This window comes from Hippocampus comes, unplaced genomic scaffold, assembly GCF_001891065.2.
Source record: "Hippocampus comes isolate QL1 unplaced genomic scaffold, H_comes_QL1_v1.1 scaffold2, whole genome shotgun sequence".
NCBI lineage: Eukaryota > Metazoa > Chordata > Actinopteri > Syngnathiformes > Syngnathidae > Hippocampus > Hippocampus comes.
In genome coordinates, this window is record NW_017805139.1 from 770,354 (window position 1) to 792,170 (window position 21,817).

The 21,817-nt window shown below is 41.8% G+C and overlaps 2 protein-coding genes across 3 annotated transcripts; one reads left to right on the forward strand and one right to left on the reverse strand.

Annotated features, from left to right (window-relative positions):
• Window positions 1-139: 139 nt before the first annotated feature.
• Window positions 140-8,084, reverse strand: LOC109514333 (monoacylglycerol lipase ABHD2-A). The gene is made up of 10 exons (XM_019867313.1): window positions 7,871-8,084; window positions 6,799-6,881; window positions 5,577-5,792; window positions 3,742-3,917; window positions 2,745-2,912; window positions 2,477-2,660; window positions 1,789-1,881; window positions 1,386-1,487; window positions 744-813; window positions 140-662 (listed from the first exon to the last, which is right to left on the reverse strand). The coding sequence occupies exons 3-10, from the start codon at window positions 5,783-5,785 to the stop codon at window positions 567-569; spliced, it is 1,098 nt and encodes a 365-aa protein (XP_019722872.1). The 5' UTR covers window positions 5,786-5,792; window positions 6,799-6,881; window positions 7,871-8,084; the 3' UTR covers window positions 140-566.
• Window positions 8,085-9,529: 1,445 nt separating this feature from the next.
• Window positions 9,530-20,001, forward strand: LOC109514332 (EGF-like repeat and discoidin I-like domain-containing protein 3). 2 transcript variants are annotated; one of them, XM_019867310.1, is made up of 10 exons: window positions 9,530-9,711; window positions 12,275-12,400; window positions 12,473-12,604; window positions 14,851-14,964; window positions 16,535-16,716; window positions 16,799-16,954; window positions 17,059-17,203; window positions 17,834-18,036; window positions 18,124-18,279; window positions 18,954-20,001. In XM_019867310.1, the coding sequence occupies exons 1-10, from the start codon at window positions 9,636-9,638 to the stop codon at window positions 19,095-19,097; spliced, it is 1,434 nt and encodes a 477-aa protein (XP_019722869.1). In that variant the 5' UTR covers window positions 9,530-9,635; the 3' UTR covers window positions 19,098-20,001. The 2 variants fall into 2 exon arrangements, with proteins under 2 accessions (XP_019722869.1, XP_019722870.1); XM_019867311.1 differs by having other exon boundaries at window positions 17,852-18,036.
• Window positions 20,002-21,817: the final 1,816 nt, after the last annotated feature.

Genomic DNA, 21,817 nt, shown 5'->3' on the forward strand with positions numbered 1-21,817 from the left:
AAAAAACAACAGGAACCTCGGATCAACATTTGCATATTTGTGTTGTTTATGTATTGTTTTTTTCCTACTGTGTTTTCACTGCCTCGTGTTGACACTTATGGAGTTGTTTTCATGCAATTTAGGCGTATAGGCATGCAGGTTGTGTTCTGTGAACACAGCCATACCGGATATGTCGCTTAAAATGTTACGCCAAGAGAAATTGAGTAGAGGCATTCAATTGGAATTGGCAGTTCAGGTTCCACTTTCAGATTTTTCTTACTAGTCTCAAATAGCGCTGACATAAGTAGTCCATCAGAACCTAGTCAAGTTGTCTAGCTTGACAACATTCTTCCTGAGAGCTCATCAAGATGTGTCCGCAGCTTACCAAGAAGCATGTGAAAACTTCAAATTGAAGTGCTTAGGCCACAAAAAAACACAATTCTGAGATTTGGTCTGCCAGCAATACATCTTTGCTCGATTGAGGTTTTGGATTTGAAATGAACACTGATCGAAAGCAAACCAATTATAATCTTTGGAAGCGGAGTTTAAACATGTTGCTGTGTCACTGAGGAGGTTGTCATGACAAATTACTGCTTACCTGCTAATGTGCGGGGGATTTTGAGCAGAGAATCATGAACCAGAGGATCATCTGCAGCGTTCACAAGCAGCAGTGGTACATTTACCTACAAAATTACAATAACAGTCTATCAGACAAACACCACAGAAACTATGAATTTGTGTGACGTTATACCCAGTTGCCTTACATTGTGAATGTAATGTACACAGCTTTCTTTCTCATAATACTCTTTGAGAGAGCTGTGGCCGTGGAATTTCCTGTTGAAAGACATGAAAAACACAACTGATTCATTTGAAGAATTTTTTTAGGGGAAAAAGAGGAGAACGGAGAAGCAGTTTAGGACGTTCGTAATACGATGTGCGAATCCCAGCTGCAACACAATTCTATTCATGCTCAATCCAGCAGTCACACGACTGCTGAACAATGAGCGAAGGTTTCCATCACCTGCGAGTACTTGTTAACGGTGCTGCGTGAGGAGCATGGATGTAAACGACATTCTATTAGAATGTATTACAATGTAAACAATATATTCCTTGAAAACCAGATATTTTGAATATCATTTTTTCCCACTGCATATTTGTGATTTCATTCATTCATATAATTATTGTTCTACATGAAATGTGTTTTAATGGAGAAAAAAAAATCTCATGTCATTTAATTTAAGGAAAAGAAGTACTTTATTGGGGTGAATATTGTAATAATGAAATACAATTGTGTCCCTATCGTACAATGCAGGAAAATTCTTTGTATTGTCATATTATATCATGATGTGTGATAATAATGACATCCACGTCATACGTCATTTGTACCATTTCATTCTCTCATGTACCTCATGATGTTGTCATCGATCTGCATGAGAGACGTTGCTGTGTATAGCCGACCAAGATCGCCGGCTATCATTTTAACAGAGTTCCCCACAAATAGGCTGTGCCTGGAGTGTGCAAAAAAAGGAGAGGGAGCATGTGAATGCACAACAGTTAGCGTTTTGTAACTTTTTGAACAATAAACATCTATTCCTAGTAAAACGTTCAGTAGCAAAGAAAAAGAGTTTAAATGGTGCATTTGAAATCCGATGACTCTATGAGGACATACAAGAATAAAAACAAAGAGAGAGAAGAAAAACATAATAAACTGCTTGTGCCTGATGGTTTATTATCATTTTTCTTGTCCAAATTAAACCACCATTAAGGTATCACAGTGAAAGCCGCTAAACTTCGGTCCAGAGGCGTTACCTGTGTGAGAGGATTATTTTCTTCATGTTGTCAGCCATGAGAAAATTATAGAAGCGCCTGAACTGATCCCACTGCAGGAATGTTTCCTGGGCCCTGAGAGACAAACAGACAGGAAGTCAGCTTAGTGCTCACCGTGCTACTCAGCATTCCTAACGACGCCATATCAGACGTAATCCCTTGGACAAAGAGTCATGCCGACGAAGAGGAAAGACAGCGTCAGGCAATAACCAACAGCAAATTGGCCGAGACGTTGACGCCCCAAAACTAAGAATTAAATCCAAATGACTTGGGAACAGAGGCAATAACTTCAACTTTCGAGAAAAAAAAAAAAGAGTCGTGAATGTCGCTTCACACAAGGAAAGAACTTGTGCTGCTTATATCTGAACTTGGGGTCTTTTCTGTTTGCTAGGAGTTGCTGGCACGTGCATGGAGGTTCGACAGCAGCTGTCCCTCGTAATATCTCACCAGCGTGTCGCTATCAAAAGTGTTTATGAACAGGTCAGATTGCCAGTTTAGGTTACAGCGCCGTGCACATCAACACTTCTACTTTCCAACATCTATACGGCGGTTGCAGCAAATGATAAGAAATGCAGGGGAAAAAATGGAAGGCGTTACATACACCATAAAAAAATGAGACGACTGTGTTATCATACAATGAGTGAGATTAAGCGATGAGACATCCACCCACCTGAGAGCACTGTAACCTTGACAGACGCTGACACAGCACAGCACTCGCTCCTGGTTGGACATGTTTTCCCCCAGAAACTTGCAGACTATGTTTCCACCCAGACTGAAGCCCACCACTATCAACTGGGTCTGAGCATACGCCCGCTTGATGTACCCAACCATGGCGGCAAACTCCCACGTGCACCCTGTGAGGATCGGTTGACTGAGTTACAGATCAATACACGACAAAATGCATTTGTCTGGCTCGAGATAAACACTTGATGAGTTACCGTAAGTAAACATGCGTGGCGATGTGAGCTCGATGTTGGGTAGCGCTCCGAGGTGGTTCAGCACAGCACAGCGGTAGCCGTCCTTCTGGGCGTAATCCACAAAGGTTCGGATATAATGCTTCTCGCTGTGGTTACCGATACCAGGGCATATCACCATGGTGATATCATCTGGTCAAACAAGCCGAGGTATTTCATCAGTGAGAGATTATGGATAATGGTACTGCTTTACACCAAATAAAAACAAGTCAAGGTGATGTTCCAAAGGATTTTACTCCCGAGGAACAGAAAAAAAGTGAACCTACTTCAGGAAAACAAACATTTTTTAATCTAAAAATAATACATTATGATAATTTCAAAATGTATTCTTTGTGTGTGTGTGTGTGTGTGTGTGTGTGTGTGTGTGTGTGTGTGTGTGGGCCGGGGGCACTTTTGGTTACAGCATTGCAAATTTTGACATGGCAATTACTGCCCCTTCTGGTCACTCTACAGATTTCCGACTGGTTTTAGGCCTGGGCTCTGTCCAGGCCACCATACAACTTGAATTTTGTCACGGTGAAAACTATTATTTTTGTCAGGTAGATGTATGCGTGGAGGCATTTTGAACGTGAAAGATGCAAATCCTCATCAATTTAGGCTTTCGGCCAGACAGCAGGAGGGATATGGGAACAAATGTGGCACTGTAAGTGCAAGTGGGATCGTTGACTTGACAAAAGACACAGTTCCAGCTGAAGAAATGCAACCCCACAGCATAATGCTACCACCAGCAGCCTTAATTTGGAAGGAAAACATTTCGGACTGGAAAAAATTGGGCAATGGAAAAAAATATGTTTTGGGCAATATCCCTTCATGAATTAAAGTATGGTCTTAAATTTTAAAATAGGGCGATAAAAACATGTGTTCCCTTTCTATATCGAAACCTACACAAATAGTCATAAAATATCTCATGAAGCCATTTTGCCCATGTGCTTTTCATCTGCATATCTGTGTGTTGCATCACCTCCTGTTCGATGGTCCCCCACTGGTTCGAAGAGGTCAAAGGTCGCAGTGGCTCCATCCGGCATGGGCAAGTACTTCCTGATCCCACTAGGGTGAGGTGCGCTGACCCGACCGAGTTTCCCATACAGGGCGGTCTGGAGGTGACCGCTCTTGCCCCACAGTAATGGCGGAATGTACCTGTGTAGCAAACATTTCATCAACCGGTTCCTTTCAAATCAGAAATGAGTTTTGAACCATTCTAGGGAAGCACATGAGGCTGAGTTGGAGTAGAAGTAACAGTACATATAAAGGACACTGATTTGCATTGCTGGTTTATGAAACGCAAACCTTTGGCTTCATCATTTGCATACAAGGCCATACAGTAACCTTTTTGGCGCGGCCCTCGAAAGATTACACAACGGCAAGTGAAGCGTCATCACTATTTAACAGTGTTGACACAGCTCGTTGTTGCAAGTTCCTCAAAGGGCGTGCTTGCATTCCATTTCACTTTAGACACCTTTGACAACCTGAAATCTTGAGTGACGCCATACGCTGCCGAGACTGCTGCATATCCCTACGATAATGTTACCGCGGTTCGATATCACAAAAAGTCGACCGTAACGATCATATTACCACACAAGTTGACACAAATCTTGTAGGCTGGTTCGGGTTTTAGGTGGAAACATAATGACCAGCACAATACGATACAAGTGACATATTAGCCATGTTTTCTTAGATTACAGCGAAGGCCATTAAACACTCATGACACAGCGATTACATGTTCTGCCTCGCTTCAAGCGGACTCGTTTCCGTGCATACAGTTCAGAGTGACGTCACACGTTACACAAGCCCTTTAACCTTGTCCCTGTGTTTTCTCATCTCTGGCTTCAACATTTACTGCACCTTGAAAATAAGAGTTACATAAGAGCACAGGCAGCGACTTCAATGTGGTAATGTGAGCACCTCCGCCCTTTGTTCTAAGCAGAAGTGGAGCTTCACAGCACGTTTCTGGAAGGGGCACAGCAGCTTTAATCCAATACAAGAGGTGGATCATCGCGTTGTTATAATGGGTATTAGTAGACAGACATTAGTTTAGAGTGGCGTTGTGACTCCCGTAACAAAACAAGCTTCATATCACGAACAGCTAAACGAACACATGGCATCAAGGCACACTTGACATTATTTGTTGATTGGACAACAATTGTGTGCACGTCCCCAAACACAAGCACTCATGGTGCTGTTGACCCTTGCAGAAAATAACACGGCGTCATTGGGGGTAACAAATGCGACTTGTTCAAAAAAACAAACACAAAACGGATGAGGCGAAGTTGAACGACAACTATCTAACTGTACTCACTTAAATTAAGTCTGATGAACATTCAGTACAGTGAAAGGCGAAGGGCTCCAGAAGACCTGGTTGCATAAGCAGACCCCTGTGGTTAACTCTTCAAGAGTCCCGCTAAAGATCTCAGGTTTCCTCTTGAACAATACACTAGAGGACAATGTTCGCTCTCAAAAGTTCTGATTTAGTTTTTAAAAAAAAATGCTTTTCACGAATACCGGTGTGAAGTTGAGCGCTTTGTCAACAACAACCTCAAGAGTACGCACCTATTTTCAACATATATAAATGCTCTTTGCCTTTTCTTGGCATTTGTAGCGCATGTGCAATGAATTCTACAATATAGCCTGGTTTGAATCATGCTCCACGACAAAGCCTGACAGACGTGCGTGGCACACAAAGGACAATTGACGACAGATGGGATCATCACTACACAGAGCGCTACATTCGTTACAGTCCCGATTGGCAGGCCAGCATCTTCATTTCCATGGCAACAACATCAATGATAGAAAACTCACTCTTTGGTCAGCTGAGAACAGGACTTGAGCAGGAAGTGGTTGAGGGGTGTGTCTTGATAGGTGAGGTCTGGGGGAGCGGTGGTGCTCTTGAGGTTTAGGCAGCGTACGATGACGTAGAGGACCGTCGCCACCGCCGCCAACTTCATGCCATCAAACATCGCCGGCAGCTCCGGAGAGATGGTGTGCACGTCTGAATCATGCGCGCTCATGATTGCTCTAGAAATTGTTTTTTGTTTTTTCAAAAAGGTTTATCGTTAAAAATCAAGAAATACATTTTCATGAAGCAATCAGAGATGATAATGATTTGGGAAAACATGGAAGATCATGATTGACTTTGACATTAGCACAAAAACAGGAGCTGCACAGTGCACAGAAAAGCCAGACTATTTGTCACTCGCATACTAAAGGGGAGGTACAGTGCATGAGTTCACACAGCGTTGAGCAAAAGCCTTACGCAATGTTTACAGTACCGTAAATGGAAGGGAAGATACAGGCTTTAGCAATGACGCTAATTAAGGACCCATTCTAGATAGGTTTGTGTTTTTGAAACTTTGTCTTGTTGTGCAGCTTAGTGAGATACGGGTTGAAAGGCTCACCAAGTGTGTGGGCACAAAGAGAATGCTGTTTTTTTGTCAGGGTTCCTTCAAGGTCGCAAACAATCGCAAAGTCGTTCGCCAGCTCTCATACGTTTATCTTCTTGTTGCAAAGAACTTTTCAACATGTTCAAAATTTGACGGCGACAAGAAAAACAGTTTTTCCTACATGCAAACACACTTCCAAAACCGTTGCAGCTCAGTGAGATACAGGTTTAAAGCCATCTCACTGAGCTGCAAACAAATGCGAGTGTTTTTGAATGTTGCATTTTCGTTAGGGCTGTTTTTCAAGGTCGCATATGTTCGACAAACGGTCGCCAGCTGTTCGCCGACAGTTTTAGTGTTTTTTCTGGTCGCAGGAATTTCGACAACAAATGCGCAGGTGAATGTCTGGCAAACGTTTGACAAACATGAACTAAAAATGCATTGTATTGACGATGAACGAACTTTGACGAGAACGCAACATTCTTTACCTTCGAAAACACTCGTTCTCATAATTGTTCACAGCTCAGTGAGATATGAGCTTAATGTACATTTTGCATCAACAACAAGTGTTGTGCAATGGAAAGGCACTGAAAACACTTGCATTTTTTCACCTGTCTACATAAAAAAAAAAAAAGTTTACTCACTTGTTTCTGTGGTGGCTACAATAAAGAATTCTTTCTAAAACTGGGAAAATATGATGGGTAAAGTCACAGTGATGTCGTCAGTCCTAAAGAGCAAAGTAACAAGACAGATTAATAAAATAATAAATACGTTAGTAAATTAAAAGAAAAACATGTTTAGTAAGATAAGCGACATAACATAAGAAGCTTGGTCCTTACCAACATAAAATGTAATCGTGTAAATGGTTCTAACCGTCAATTATATCAATAAATAGATAATAATCCCTTAGTTTTGATTAACATGAAGTCTGATCTGAATGCCATAGCTCAATATACTGCAGATGACTGCATCACAATTAGAAATGAGACCTTCATTTTTCACCGCAACTGACATCAAATTATGACTCGCAAATACATGAAATCGATGACAGCTACGCAGTTGTTTTCCCAGACAGAGAACAAGTTGGAGCGTCTGAATCCCCACCCACGTTTAATAAACTCGTCCAATTTCCGCATTCAAACATCAAACCACGTAAACAAAGACACTGACAGCGCTGTCTGCAGAATTGCCACAAGAAAATGACTTTCATTTTGGATGACACTTGGTCAGTAAATGAACGTTGTGTTTTGACAAGGGAGTCTGCTATTACTGTTGCCTCTGCTAGCGTTCTTGATCACGACTTGCTGGCACAGCGGCGCTCACTAACAAGACACACACTGGGCTTTATAGTACTGACATCACTGCATAATGGGAAAGCGAAAAGGAAACATTTGAGGTTGGAAAAAAAAATCCCAGTTCATATATGTCTGGTGCTCGTATAAAATATCAACATCCCACCATTTGCATTTCGCTGGCTCCACTGTGCGAGAAAATGAGAAGCAATCGTTTTTTGTTTTTTTTAAAGATTCGGGCCACGCGGATCGCTGCAGTTTTTGTTTGACATCGAGTAAATCCCTACATAGTATTTAATTTAGTGTAGGCTATTCTCGCTTTACACTATTGCCGGGCTCAAACGTTAAATGATGTTATATACGTACAACGAGGGAAGACTAGACCACCCGTCGCAGTAGAGCATCTTTAGCATAGCTTACTTACCACAGTCGAGGGAAAGAATCTGCCGCTGACCGCCTCCAAATGTCCCAACCTTAGTTACAGTACACTTGTTTGTTGGGTTCGTATTATGTCATAAGTGTTTGCTGTGTAACGCCGTTGCATTGGAAGCGGAGACAATACAAAACGCACAGACTACTTTACAGTTGCAGCCGCCACACTGACAGCTCGATTCCGCTTCCGAGAAGATTCTGTCATTTGCATACGGGCGCTTTCATTGGTTGATAATTATTTGACGTCACAAAACACTGACTCATATCTTGATATCTTTATCGTCTTGCAGAGCAGTCTGTCAGAAGCACCTTATCCGAATGGTGTTTTATCGAATTAACATAGAGTCGTTAATATTGTCCGATCGCATCTATAATGTACTCTATCCCAGCATGCACAGCATTACCAAGTCTATCTGCTCGGACCTTTAAGAGTTTATAAAACATATTTCCATTCTTTCTAGTGATTGAAGTAGATTACAGTGGGCTATATTTTACACAGGTCTGATCGGCTGGAAGGGATCAGCAGATATTTTGCATTTTCTACAAAATCGGTGATCGGTTGTGATGTCATTATTTGCAATGGTCAATGACATCATTGATTGGATCCACAGGTTGACATTGAATATTGATCGGTTATCATGTTGTTTTTTTAACTCGCTGATCGGTGATCGGCTCCAAAATCCTGATTGTGTAAAACCTACCAAGGAATACATCAGTCGGGATCATTGGGACATTGTGACTTCCTAGGGAATGTTCTGGGAATTATTATTTGAAAACGTAAACACTTGCAGATTATTTCTAAAGAAATGCATGATCAAGTTTTGATATTTATCTGTTTCCTATCTTGGAAAATCATTGATTACTGTGAGAAATGTGTTTTCACATATATACTGTAAATGTAATTAATTATTAATAATAAAATAACAAAAAAAATTTGAGAAAATGTTTAATTTCAGAAATATATAGGAAACTGGTGGACCTTCACATGAGAGCCCAGGAAGCAGCTTTCAGTTTCAAAAATGTTGGTAAGCACTGGTCTACATTATTGTGACTGTGAGTACGAGGGTGAATGGTTGTCTGCAACATAATTTGCTGGTGACCAGTCAGGGTGTACAATGTACACCACTTCTTGGCGACCAGTCAGAGTGTACACTGTAAACCACTTCTCACCCAGTGTCAGCCAGGATGTGGACACGGCCTGTATGATCAGGTCCAATGTTGAGATGACGTTGTTGCACAGAATGGCCACTTGAGGGGGACAGAGTTTGCCAAACAATTGCTTACTCGAGCGTCCCATCTTGTCAACATTTTATTCTGCTTTAACTGCATATCTATAAAAACAAAAGTGCTAGTAATTTGCTTCGAAGTGGCAGGGAACGAGGGGGATGATACTGAATTTTAATGATGAAGACGTGTTACCAATACCATATTTAATTCAGTCAAAAACGGTTTGATTTCATGTTTTGCAGGACAGAGTGTTCAATATAAAATATATATTTTAAGAGGTACATTGGGTGATAATGGTTCCTTTATAAATGATTACTTTTAGTTCGACCGTAATTCCGTATCGCTGTTCAGTTCGGAAGCAAAAGTCTCCACCCCCTCTATGACGTCATTTCACATTGGGTTTTACCGCTGGGTCCTCCCCTCGCTGCTTGCGACACAATTCCTACTTTTCTCAGTGCCCTTGAATGTAGCTACAACCAGTATTTCTGCTGCAGCCCGAACTACCTTGGTTGAATAAAGAGTAAACAAATATGACAGCTTCCAGAAAAGCAAGCGAAGTAAACTTGACAGCGATTACGCTTCTTCTTTGCCTGTCGCCGGTCATAGGTAAGTTTATTTGACTCGCTTTACATGTAATGGGCTGATTTGGTGACGACTGTAAATTCAAAATGTTGCAGTGATTGAAGTTAGTTTATCGGTACTCTTCACGAATTTGGGAATCTGAACCATGCAACACAACTTTTTTTTTTGTTGTTGACATTCCTTCTGTGAAATAATGAAAGCAGTTCATTGGCCTTTTGTTGTTTTATGGCACTGTCCTTTGAGTCAAAGTTGACTAGTAGGATTTTGAAAGTATGAAACTTGAATAATGAAATGATGGGGTTGGTCCTGTACGTGCATAATTCTCTTTCGATATTCCTAAACCAATTATTTACGAGCTTCACCTGTTCTCGGGAAATGCATTCCCACTTTTGAAGGACAACATATAATATTTTATAATTCCAGAGTGACTGCAGTTGTGAACAAGGTGTCATTAGGCTACTTGCAAGACTGTTATTGTAACCTTCCTGAAAATGCGAGCGATTGTACAAAGTATATTTCCTGTAAGGAGTGTGTTTGGAGAAAAACTGGTGCAGGGCAGTGTTTTTTTTTTTATTCTAGTAAATTGAGATATAATTATGAGACTTCTTTTGAAGTTTACTTGGAGGCATTCTGTACGTATGTACAATTGTGGTCATGTTTATATATTATTTACAACATTCTTTCATTTGTATCAGTCAATATTCTTGAGGTGAAACAGTATGAAGTGGTACAGGTGGGAAAAAAATAGCGCCATATGTGCTGCTGTCAGGATTCAACACAAAGCAGCTGTCTGTTCATCTAACCTAAGATCAACTTGGAAATGTCCTGCCAACTTCCTGCACCTGTACACGCATCGTCTGCCTAAAATAGTAACTAAACATGTCTGGGCTGTTCAAAGTGCCATTGGCTGGTGCTCGTCTACTGTCATGACGTATGTACATCCCACACTTAGTGGCACTCGCAGATCACCTGTCAGTCTGTGTGGTACGTCATTGGCAGCAAGCATCCCCAGCGTTTTCCCGGTGCACTGTCATGTTGTATAACTCCTCATTCCCGGCAGACCAAGAGCGGCATGCTTCTCTTCCACCTGGCTAATCCTACAATCTCTTAATCCCAGCCACACACAGACACGTTTTGTTGTCAGTGTTGTCAGACTAAAATGGTAATGTCCATGTTCATTTAAAAACAAAAAAAACAAAAGTTGCTTGACAAACTGTTTCTACAGCTTGTAGTTGTAGAGTCTCCACTACTCTCTGCTTTGTTTTGAAACAAAAATCTGATACCGTGTTGTAATGTTGTTCTCTATCGCAAAACTAATTTAACAAGGGATAGGAAATAGGAAAACTTATTGTCACTTGTGTGGTGCACAAACCACAGTTTGAAAAGGGGCTAGGTCAGAACATGTGTTGCATCTCAAGCGCCTCTTTGCCAAACTGCAAGCTCCAGGCCTGAGCTCTTTATACTGGAGCTGTGAGTTAAATAATGGGAAATAATGCAGAGGGTAGTTTACAAAACCAGGCAAACTCTTGGTATACTAAATAGTGTCTCCAAGGAGGCCCAGACATAAACCAAACAATGATGGACGGTACCAACATATTTTCAATCTCTCCATGCCATGCGGATTCACTTTACAAATGGATGTCAAACTCATTCACCCCTGCAACATGTTGATGTCAAAGATGCCAAATGCTGCTGAGGGGATGAATAGCAACCCTGAATAGCATCATAAGAGTAAACAAACACCCAGATTATGACTCATAAATCTGTGCTCTGCCACTCCCACTGCGCCTTTCTGCCTGAGTTGCGGGAGCCGTCCAAGAAGTATGACTTAGTTTTCTAGCCCTCTGTTTTCCACTCCAAAACAACACTTAAAATATATTCCAAATTTTCAGTCTTCCCTGTTACATACTTTTGAATGTTGTAACGCTATACATAGATTATTCATCATTTTGAGAGATCAAAAATAAGTGATAATTTGTCATGTTTTTTTGCAAAATGTGTCATTTATTTCATTTCTCAGTTTATGTCCTACATTTTCTTTTGCCAATTGCAGAGAATATTCATATTAGCTATGGTTTAAATCCGGAAACAGCGAGAGCCCTCACACTATCACTACAGCAGCACTCGTAAAACTGCTGCGTCCAAAGTAACCCAAATTGGGTGAAATAGCTAACCTAGTGCTGGGGTCAATATTTTGATCCAACAAGGGGTTAAAACCAAATAAACCAAGAATACTAACTTGATGGCCAATATTTTCTAAGAAAAAGCAGTTTTCCACTGACAGTCGCCTCAGCGTGACATGTTTAGCACAGGTTTTACACCGGCTGCCCTTCCTAATCTACTGGGTCAAAACCAACATTGGGTAAAAGTCATGCAATCTGCTCAAAATCCATAGCTACTCAGTGAGTGGGTTCGGAAAACAACGAAGCATCTTTTAGTGTGAAGAAGGAAAAAAAACTAATCAGTCACTCAATAAAAGCCGAGCTACAGTTGCACATCAGATAAACCCTTCAAATGAGATTAAAATTGATCCACATGTAATTATCATTCATTTCAACCCCTTTTTTTTTCCTATTAAATTTCCAAGGTGACTACTGCGAGGTGAATAATTGCCATAATGGAGCAACGTGCGTGACGGGAGTAGGAGAGGAACCTTTCATCTGCATCTGTGCAGATGGATTTGCTGGGGACACATGCAACCTCACAGAGACAGGTAAGACAATCGAGCCATCATTTCGGTACGAATGACAGCAGCACTTGACGTTCTCCGCCTTGTTTCACTCAGGACCTTGCAGTCCCAACCCCTGTAAGAATGATGCCTCTTGCCAGGTAATTGCTCCCACCAGAAGGGGAGATGTTTTCAACGAGTACATCTGCAACTGCAGGGCAGGCTTTGAGGGTGCTCATTGCCAGACCAGTAAGTGACTTCAAAAATTAGCATTGTCAAGTCCTGCATCATCACTTTTTGACACTCGGATATTCAAAAATGTCCAAAAAATGTGGCACGATTGTTTAGCCACAATAGTAAACATATCGTATACGATTGAGGTCATGGCCGTTGTAGCATCCCAGTAGATGGGATGTGTGCTGTATTAACCGTGGTCTCATGAAAGAGCCTCTTTCACAGACTTCTGTGGTGATTGGCTAATTAGATAGAAAACCCCTCTCCAAGTCTTTTAGTATGCAGATGCCACAACACACGGGTTCTCACAGACTTGACAGCTCAGATATTTTATTGAAGACCCTTGAAACACTCTTCATGGAATTTTTTTTTTTTTTTTGGTCCAATGACTGTAAATCCCATGGGTTTGAAAATGTGGAAGGCGAAAAGGTCAGACCTGTCGAGTTAAAGAAACTTTCTGCTCAAACCTTGATGGCATTACTAAAGAGGGACTTCTTTTGAATGAAAAGCTCTCCCCCTCCCATCGTGCACAGGCTGACCACCAATTGTAGTGTTTGTGGAGTCTACTCCCTGCACCAGTTCTATTTCTGTGTCAGATGTCACTGGCACAAACGGCCTAGTGGTTTGGGGTGGAACCTATTTGTATCGTTACAGTTAGAGTGTTAGACTATTTTAAACTAATGATCAGGTCATGTCCAAAATGGTATGGTTCTGACAAATATGCATTTTATTTATTAAAGCTGTTTAGAGTATGTAAATGTGTGTAAATGAAATACTATTTACAAAATGCGCCGTTTAGTTTAGGCCACATGCTGCAGCGCTGGATTTAGAGCAAATCAGTAAGATTATTTTCGCATTCTTTCTGAATAGGGTTAAGCAATTCTCAATTGTTTTATTTGTGTTGTCACAACCACACTGGCATTTGTTTCAAAGTTTTGACCAATCCTCTTAGCGGAGCAAGAATTGCACGGTTCCATGTGGCATTACGTCAACCCGTCTTATGCTTGAGCAGAATCTATTAGGCCGTACAAGGTAGCACAAGGCATTCTCATTGTTCATGGGGGCGGGGGGGATTGTATGACGCAATTTTGAAATCAACACAAGATACTTCCATTAATTGGGTATTTGTTTTTTGCCATTGAATCACAATTGATCAATGATAAACAACAAGAAACAATAGCAAAGGAAGTGTTTATAACTAATACAGTTGCACAAACATAGTAGGCTAGTTGGCATCAACTACAAAACAATTGCGACATTTTTCCTTGGGGGAAAAAACAAGTCGTTTGAGGAGGCAATTATAGATTTGGTAATCACAGTTTGATGTGAAGTAGTCAAAGGCTTGGGTGATGAATCAGTATAGAATACGCCTAAAATGATTCACTCGTATTTGGTTACTTACTTTGGGTGTCGATTACTTCTGTTGAGAATGCAATTAAGTCGTCTGGGTTTCTGGAAATCCAGAGACAGGCATTGATACAGTAATTGACACTATGCATTGTTTTGTTCTTGCATAAGTTCAAGTCAACGTGCCTTAAAAAGTTTATCACGATATCCTGGTTGCTCACGTTTTAAAACATTCATGTTTTAAAGTGGCCTACTTGTCATTGTCAAGTAAGTGAATTTAGAATGAAAGTCCTGTAGATTCTCAATCAAAGTAATTCACTGAAATCTCATTTCATCTCAATTTAATCTGGAATAAATCACTCAATATTATTATCCATATCCAGACTCGGCTCTGTGATATATTTTGGACGTGTACTGGTACTTGGAATTTAAATTGTTGACACAAGTACGGTATTTCATTTTTGGATTGATAATCTGTAATGCGCTTGCTCATTCGGTCATCCAGTGAGGGATCAAAAGAGAATATCAGGTCAATAAATGTATTCCATTTGGAAGGCAGAAACAAGTCATGGACATTTTCTTTTTTGAATTCACATAGATTAAACAACCTCAACACTCCCCTAGAGCATCGAAGCTGCATGTTTCCAAAGCATTGGCCATGTGATGTTTGGAGTTTGGTCTATGCCTGTGGTGGTTTGACTCCATAACAGAGACCTTGTTTAAAGGGACTACAGTACAAGACGCAAGACGCTTTGTTGACATGGCTACTGAATAAAAAAATATCACAAGAAGAAACAGAATTCATAAGAGGCCACCCAGTCAAACTCTATGATAGTCTATTATTGCCAAAGCCACTCCTGTTTTGTATTCAGTGCTTTGGTGATTTTAAATAATAAAGTTGTCTTTATTTCCAGATGTGAATGACTGCGCCAACCGGCCGTGTAAAAATGGAGGCGTATGCAGAGATCTCGATGGCGACTACTCGTGTCAGTGCCCGTCACCCTATGTTGGGAAGCAGTGCCACCTACGTATGTGTACAGTACTCAGTAAAATATGGGTCCTTTCATTCTCAGACATTTATTGTATTCATTCTTCGAGTATCATGTGTGTATATATGAGGTATATCGTCAAGGATTTCTCAACTCAACTCAACTGTATTTATAGAGCACTTTCAGACAGCCATCGCTGCATACAAAGTGCTGTACATGGAGCAACTAACATATACAACAGTAAAGCAACAAATCGGTAACAAAGACTGTAGAAAGCACCGAACAGCAAAACCAAGAACACATTTCAATGAAGGAGGTTCCGTTGGGAAGTCCAACCTCAGTTGCTCAGTATGGTGCTTTGTGGTTTTCATCTGGGAGTTCATCCAATCGTTCTACATGTGCTTTGTGGACTAGGGGAAGACATTTTGGCCTGTTCCACACAGAGTCCTGTGAATGGTGCTCTGAGAATATAGTGTGCCAAACCCCCAATACAGGCCACTCGCTCCCTGTACAACTGCTGTCTGATTTTGGTCCGCATTGCTGGCAGTAAGTCCGTTTCGTATCCAGTGAAGGCTGGACTCCACCAGAGCTGCCTTTTGTCACCGATTCTGTTCATGCACTTCATGGACAGAATTTGTAGGTGCAACCAAGACATTGAGGCGCTCTGGTTTGGCGGACTCTGCTTCTTGCAGAAGATTTGGTTCTGTTGGCTTCAGCAAGCCGCAATTTCCAGCACAACCAAATCTGAGGCCTTGATCCTCAGTCGATAAAGAGTGGGCTGCCCTCTTTGAGTTGAAGTTGAGATCCTGCCCCAAGTGGAGGGGTCTGTGTCTCAGTGCGGTATCTGCAGTGATCCAGACTCTGCATTAATCTGTTGTGAGGAAGGTGGAGCTGAGCCAAAAGGCAAAGCTCTCAATTTACCAGTCCCCTCCCTAGTTGAGGTTTTCCACCCACGAGCCACTGGGAAAAGTCCCTGGGGAACACCCAGAACACTTTGGCACGACTATCGGCTGACCTGGGAATAGCTCGGGATCTCAGTTGAAGAGCTGAATAAAGTGGCTGGGGAGAAGCAAATCTGGCCTTTCTTGCCTGATCTGACCCAACCCGAGATGAGTAGAACAAGATGGATGGATGGATGGATGGATGGCATTCTTCAACTTTGTATTCTATTCGACTTTTGGTCCCTCAGATTATTAAACTTCTCCCAGCATTCTAGCATTTGCCACATTCTTCAAAGGTCTGTGTTTTATATTCAATGCAGAGTAGTGATTGAACTACAGAATCAATGAGTTCACATTCTCTACTTGCCCAGTAGCTCTCTTTTGCTCAGCTTGTGTCCAAGGATCATTCAAACAGTCTCGTGGGTGTGATTTTTCATTGCCCATGGACAGATTAAGCCGTAAAACGTATACCTGTGACTAATTCAGTGTGTGTCATGATTTAATTTGTGTCTGGAAATTTCGCTGAAAGACAATTACCTGTATATTAAAAGCGCATCAGGCAGTTGGAGGGAGTGCGGGTGTCCAATTTTCACGGCATGCAGCCTATGTGAGTGAATGGCGCTCTACTATTTTTTAAATGTAAAAATATTTACATTTTTGTGTCTCAGGTTGTATTTCTTTACTGGGAATGGAGGGAGGAGCAATCGCAGAGTCCCAGATTTCCGCGTCTTCTGTGCACTATAGCATTCTGGGTCTTCAGCGTTGGGGTCCGGAGTTGGCTCGGCTCAACAATCAAGGTATCGTCAATGCCTGGACGTCAGCGACCCATGACAAGAATCCTTGGATTGAGGTGAGAGAAGTCATTGTTCACACTTTTATCGAACTGAAAAGAGCTTCATCAACGATCACACGTCACCACTTCTTGACGCTAGATCAACATGCAGAAAAAGATGCGTCTAACAGGAATAATAACCCAAGGCGCCAGTCGCATGGGCACGGCAGAATACATAAAGGCCTTCAAGGTGTCCAGCAGCTTTGACGGAAAGACTTACACCACATACAGAATGGATGGACAACGGAGAGACAAGGTGAGACCGTATGGTGCATGTTTTAAAGCCCTCCATACAAAGAGCTTAGTGCTACATGGTACAGTCCATTTATGTCCATATCATCATACAACTTTGCATTGCAGGTTTTGGTGGGCAACACAGATAACGACAGCACAAAGACCAATCTTTTTGACCCACCCATCGTTGCCCAGTACATCCGCATCATTCCGGTGGTTTGCCGAAAGGCATGCACACTGCGTATGGAGTTAGTGGGATGCGAACTCAATGGTAAACACACCAAAAACATCCACTTGCAATTGAATTCTCATGGTGAATAATAACACGGCATGCCATCACAAATTGCGTGCCGGGTGTTCTGGTTTGGGCCGTTGCCTGTTGTGCTGCTGAAAGCTGAAAATGTTCCAGAGATAACGCAACGACTTGCGCGGTGGATATATTTTTTGTTTGCAAGTGTGTCGGCTGGCTGGGGTAGCGTGGCAGCTAATCAGCAGCCGCTTCTCTGAAAGTCTCCGAGGCGGCGAATAAGCAACACTTGAGAAAGGAGGACGAGTCGTATTTAACAGGAGAACAAATGCTAAGCCTAAGCCATGCTAAACCGACGCTAAGCTATCGTTAAATGTAGTCACGAAATGTCAGAATACCTGCGCAGCAGAGCACATGGCATTTTCTTGCATTTTCTTGCATGTGTGCCACTATCCCTTCTGCCTTATTCCTCTTTGTCCACGCTGGCATTGCTTTGAACTGGAAATGTTTTAGATCGGTCACATTTTTACTTTCTGATTTTCTGGTGGAGGACATTGATTAATTTCTTCTGCGGGTTTATTCCTTCATCTTTTCTGCTTTTGCTCTCTTGATTTTTTTCCATTCCTCCCTTCTGTCTGTTTTCTTTATTCACAGTTTATTCAAACACAACAGGGTGCTCAGAGCCAATGGGAATGAAGTCTCGGCTGATCTCAGATGGCCAGCTTTCAGCCTCCAGTTCCTTCCGCACGTGGGGCATCGATTCCTTCACTTGGCTCCCTCAGTTTGCCCGCCTGGATAAGCAGGGGAAGACTAACGCGTGGTCTCCTTCCCAAAACAACCGATCGGAGTGGATCCAGGTGACGTACGGTGCACGTGGGTTCATGGCTGCACCGGAATGACACACGTTTCCAAAGCCCTCATCGTAATAAATGTTTCTTGCTCAGGTGGATCTCGAGAAGACGAAGCGCCTGACGGGTATCGTCACCCAGGGCGCCAAAGACTTTGGGGTGGTGCAATTTGTGTCTGCGTTCAAAGTGGCTTACAGTAACGACGAAGAGTCTTGGAGTATGGTGAAGGACATTAACACAGATAGCGATAAGGTCAGTAATATACAAGCACTATTCAGACAAATCTCTTACCTATATAATGTTTATGCAATATATCATCCAGAATTTTCATGTTAGAGAGTCTAAAAATGCCATTTATTCCACACAAGCCCCAATTGAACAAAAACACAAATCCTCTACGTGGTTACATTAGCTGTGCTATGAATTGTGTGGACCCAAGTACTGGGATTCATGCCATTAACCCATAGCAATAGAAAATTGGAGAAACAATGTTAATGGGGTCGAGGCTCTCAGGTTCTGTGACACCAAACTCCTCCAAGCATGTGTCGATGGACCTTGCTTGTGCTGTCGGACACAGTCATGCTGGATCATGAAAGGGCCTTCCTCATGTTGTTCCCCACAATCTCGGATGCATCGACTTGTCTAAAATGTCCATAAGAGGGAGAATTCAGATTTCAGAGGAACTCGGGGCTGTCGCCCAACTCCTTCCTGAAGGTGCTTTTGTCCACATAGCTCACATTTCCCCCATGTATTTTACTGTCACTATTAAGAGTTGGGAGGGTGTTTTAACCATTTGACCAAGATTGAGTGTGGCAGAAAATGACATGATAACATTAATAGTAGAGAATTCATGCAAAAGAGACTGCTGTTTGTGGACCACTTCTGTCGCTAATAAGTCATACACACGATATCTTCCTTACTTGCAGCTTTTCCAAGGCAATATTGACAACAACAGTCATATGAAGAATGTATTTGAGCCACCGTTCTATGCCCGATATGTCCGAGTGGTTCCCTGGGAGTGGCACGAGCGCATCACTCTCCGCATGGAGTTGCTGGGCTGCGATGACTAGAGATTCAACTTACTTTCGCAGGCCTGCATCTACATTTCACTTGCTCATCTCCTCCTCTGACAGAGTTTACATCGTACTGTATAATTCTCTGGATGAAGATCATGTTGGCGGAATAGCTGGGACTTCAAAACATTGTGTGTTGTGTGTGTGTGTGTGTGTGTTTTTTTTTTATCTGACATTGCACATTCTGTGTGTCAATTCTCTAAATTGTATCATGTTCTTACAATCTTCCAATTAATCCACTATCTTTGCATGACGTGTACAGGCCTCCATGCTAATACTGCTGCTGTTGGGTTTAAACAACTTTCTGTCCAACTTTAATTCACGAGTGGAGCACAAAGTAGCATGATGAAGCGTGGTGAGTGCAATATGGATTTCGGTACGCTGTGAGTCCTGTAGATAGACTTTTTCGTTTACACATTTCAAATGTATTTCTATTCATGTTTTTTTTTTAATTGCTATTTTGAGGTAATAGTTTTACAGCACTTAATGTGTAGCTAGATAAACTTGAAATAATTGTATATTTGTATTATTGCACTACGATCCAGGTGGTTAATTAAAGATAAATACATAGTCTTGTTTCTTCTTGTGCATTATAAAAGAAGTAATATGCAATTAGTTTGTTTTCCCCATAGTTTTCCAACTGGTTAGAGGGTCTTGGTAGTAGTTTTCATGCATGCACAGACTTGCCAGTCCTCTGCCCAAGAAGTCATCTGTCACAGGTGGCTGCATGAGAGGTAATCTGAAGGAAAGACTCCCAAAGAATGTGTCTCATCAGTGTCATGGCCAATTTAGGGACACCTCAACAAACCCTGGTATGATAGAAAGATTGATGTTTAATGGACAGAGAGTAGCAAACAATTTAGCCTGATGATATTCAAAACAAAAGATCTTGCAGAAGCTACAAGATACGTTTAGTTGCCCTTTTTGCCTGCTGCTATCTCATATTTGGCCTTCTGTTTTACAAGAATAATTACACCCTATAAGCCATTCTTGTAATGATGCTTACGGTCTTGGTATGTTTGGCCCCTAGCAAGACCTTTCATTTCTTCAATGAATGCGCTGGACACAGAGTGAGTGTTCACCGCAATACAGCTGTTTTCCCAATTAAACACCAGAGTGTTTCCATGAAGCTGCATGGTATGGTGGCTTGCTGGTGGGATGTGACCGAACCATAATAAATTCAAGCTTGTGTTAGCCTTTTTTCATTAGCCTTCCGTGACCTGGAATTAAATCATGTTTACACTATTTAAAGGCACATGCCTTTTTGTCATGGGAAACCGCACACACACACACACACACACACACACACACACACACACACACACACACACACACACACACACACACACACACACACAGGTGGCTCATCCCATACTCCCAAGCAAAAGACAAATTGGACTGGGAGGTTACAGCTTCAGCAGAGCAATGACAGACACGGTAAACCGGATTGAACTCGTGCTTTTTTTTTTTTTTTTTTGTGGTTTCCGTCCTTTTCAAAAACCTCTCGTCCTCCGTCCCAAAAAATGGGCATCTGGTTCCGGAATGCCCATCTCTGTTTGTCAGACTGTTAAGTACAGCTACAACCTTCCACACTCACACCTATGGGTAATCTAAAGCCTTCAGTTAACCTCAGATGGATGCACTCTTAAAACTGCTGGGTTCAAAGTAACCCAAATTGAGTGAATTTGCTAGCTCAGCACTAGGTCCAAAAGGGACCGAGCCAATGCTGGGCTATTTGTACCAACACACTGCATTGAGGATTTGACCCAGCATGTCGGGTGGAGATTATGATTCAACACAAAAAACAACCCATACTTGAGGAATTAAGGCTACAAAGTAATGGGTAACCAGGTTATCATAATAGCTGCGGTTAAAAATAATGCAAATTTTATGACCACCATTTCTAAAAAGAACAAGCAACTTGCCCTGGTCAGAGGTCAGCACAGCGAGTGACTCACAAGCAAACTGACACCATGCTGCCTGAATTAAACATTCAAAAACTTGAAAAAACAAAACAAGAAAAGCTTGCTTTTAAATGTAAACATCTCACCATCTGTAAAACACCCTCTAAAAATCCACAGGTGTTTATTATTGCAGTATTATTGTTATTATTATTATTAGGGGTGTGCATCTCTCTGAAATTAGATCATTTTGATTTGACTGGTGGGATTACATTTCGATAGGGTATGGCTCAGTTGGAAAGGGCATGATGTTATCACTTTTTAGTTGTCATTTTACATACCGGTACATTTGCATAAAGCATGGACGGCATGGTGGTCTTTGTACTGGTTTGCACTCAGTCTCACAGTGCAGAGGTGCGGGTTTGATTACGGCTCTGGCCTTCCTGTGTGGAGTTTGCATGTTCTCTCCATGCGTGTGTGGGTTTTCTCCGGGTACTCCGATTTCCTCCCACATCCCAAAAACATGTGAGTCAGGTTGACTGGACACTCCAAATTGTCCCTAGGTGTAATTGTGAGAGTGCCCTGCGATGAGCTGGCAACCAGTTCAGCAACCTACTCCCGTAAAACAGCTGTGATAGGCTTCAGCACGCCCCGCAACCCTTGTGAAGATAAGAGGATCTGAAAATAGATGGATGGATGAATAAACAGATTTTTTTTATTACAAATCTATATTCTTATGAAAATCTGATGTGCTAGAGGAAAAAAAAAACAAATGCAGTGTTAAAAAGCACACCTTTTTTTCCTCACCTGGCTCTA

Excerpts from the sequence above, each read along its gene's own strand:
- LOC109514332 (XM_019867310.1), top strand. The coding sequence starts at position 9,636 with ATGACAGCTTCCAGAAAAGCAAGCGAAGTAAACTTGACAGCGATTACG. Across the intron at positions 12,401-12,472 it reads ATGCAACCTCACAGAGACAG|GACCTTGCAGTCCCAACCCC; the intron begins GTAAGACAATCG and ends TGTTTCACTCAG. Across the intron at positions 18,280-18,953 it reads TTAACACAGATAGCGATAAG|CTTTTCCAAGGCAATATTGA; the intron begins GTCAGTAATATA and ends CCTTACTTGCAG.
- LOC109514333 (XM_019867313.1), bottom strand. The coding sequence starts at position 5,785 with ATGAGCGCGCATGATTCAGACGTGCACACCATCTCTCCGGAGCTGCCG. Across the intron at positions 814-1,385 it reads ATCGATGACAACATCATGAG|GAAATTCCACGGCCACAGCT; the intron begins GTACATGAGAGA and ends GTCTTTCAACAG. Across the intron at positions 663-743 it reads GTGTACATTACATTCACAAT|GTAAATGTACCACTGCTGCT; the intron begins GTAAGGCAACTG and ends GTAATTTTGTAG.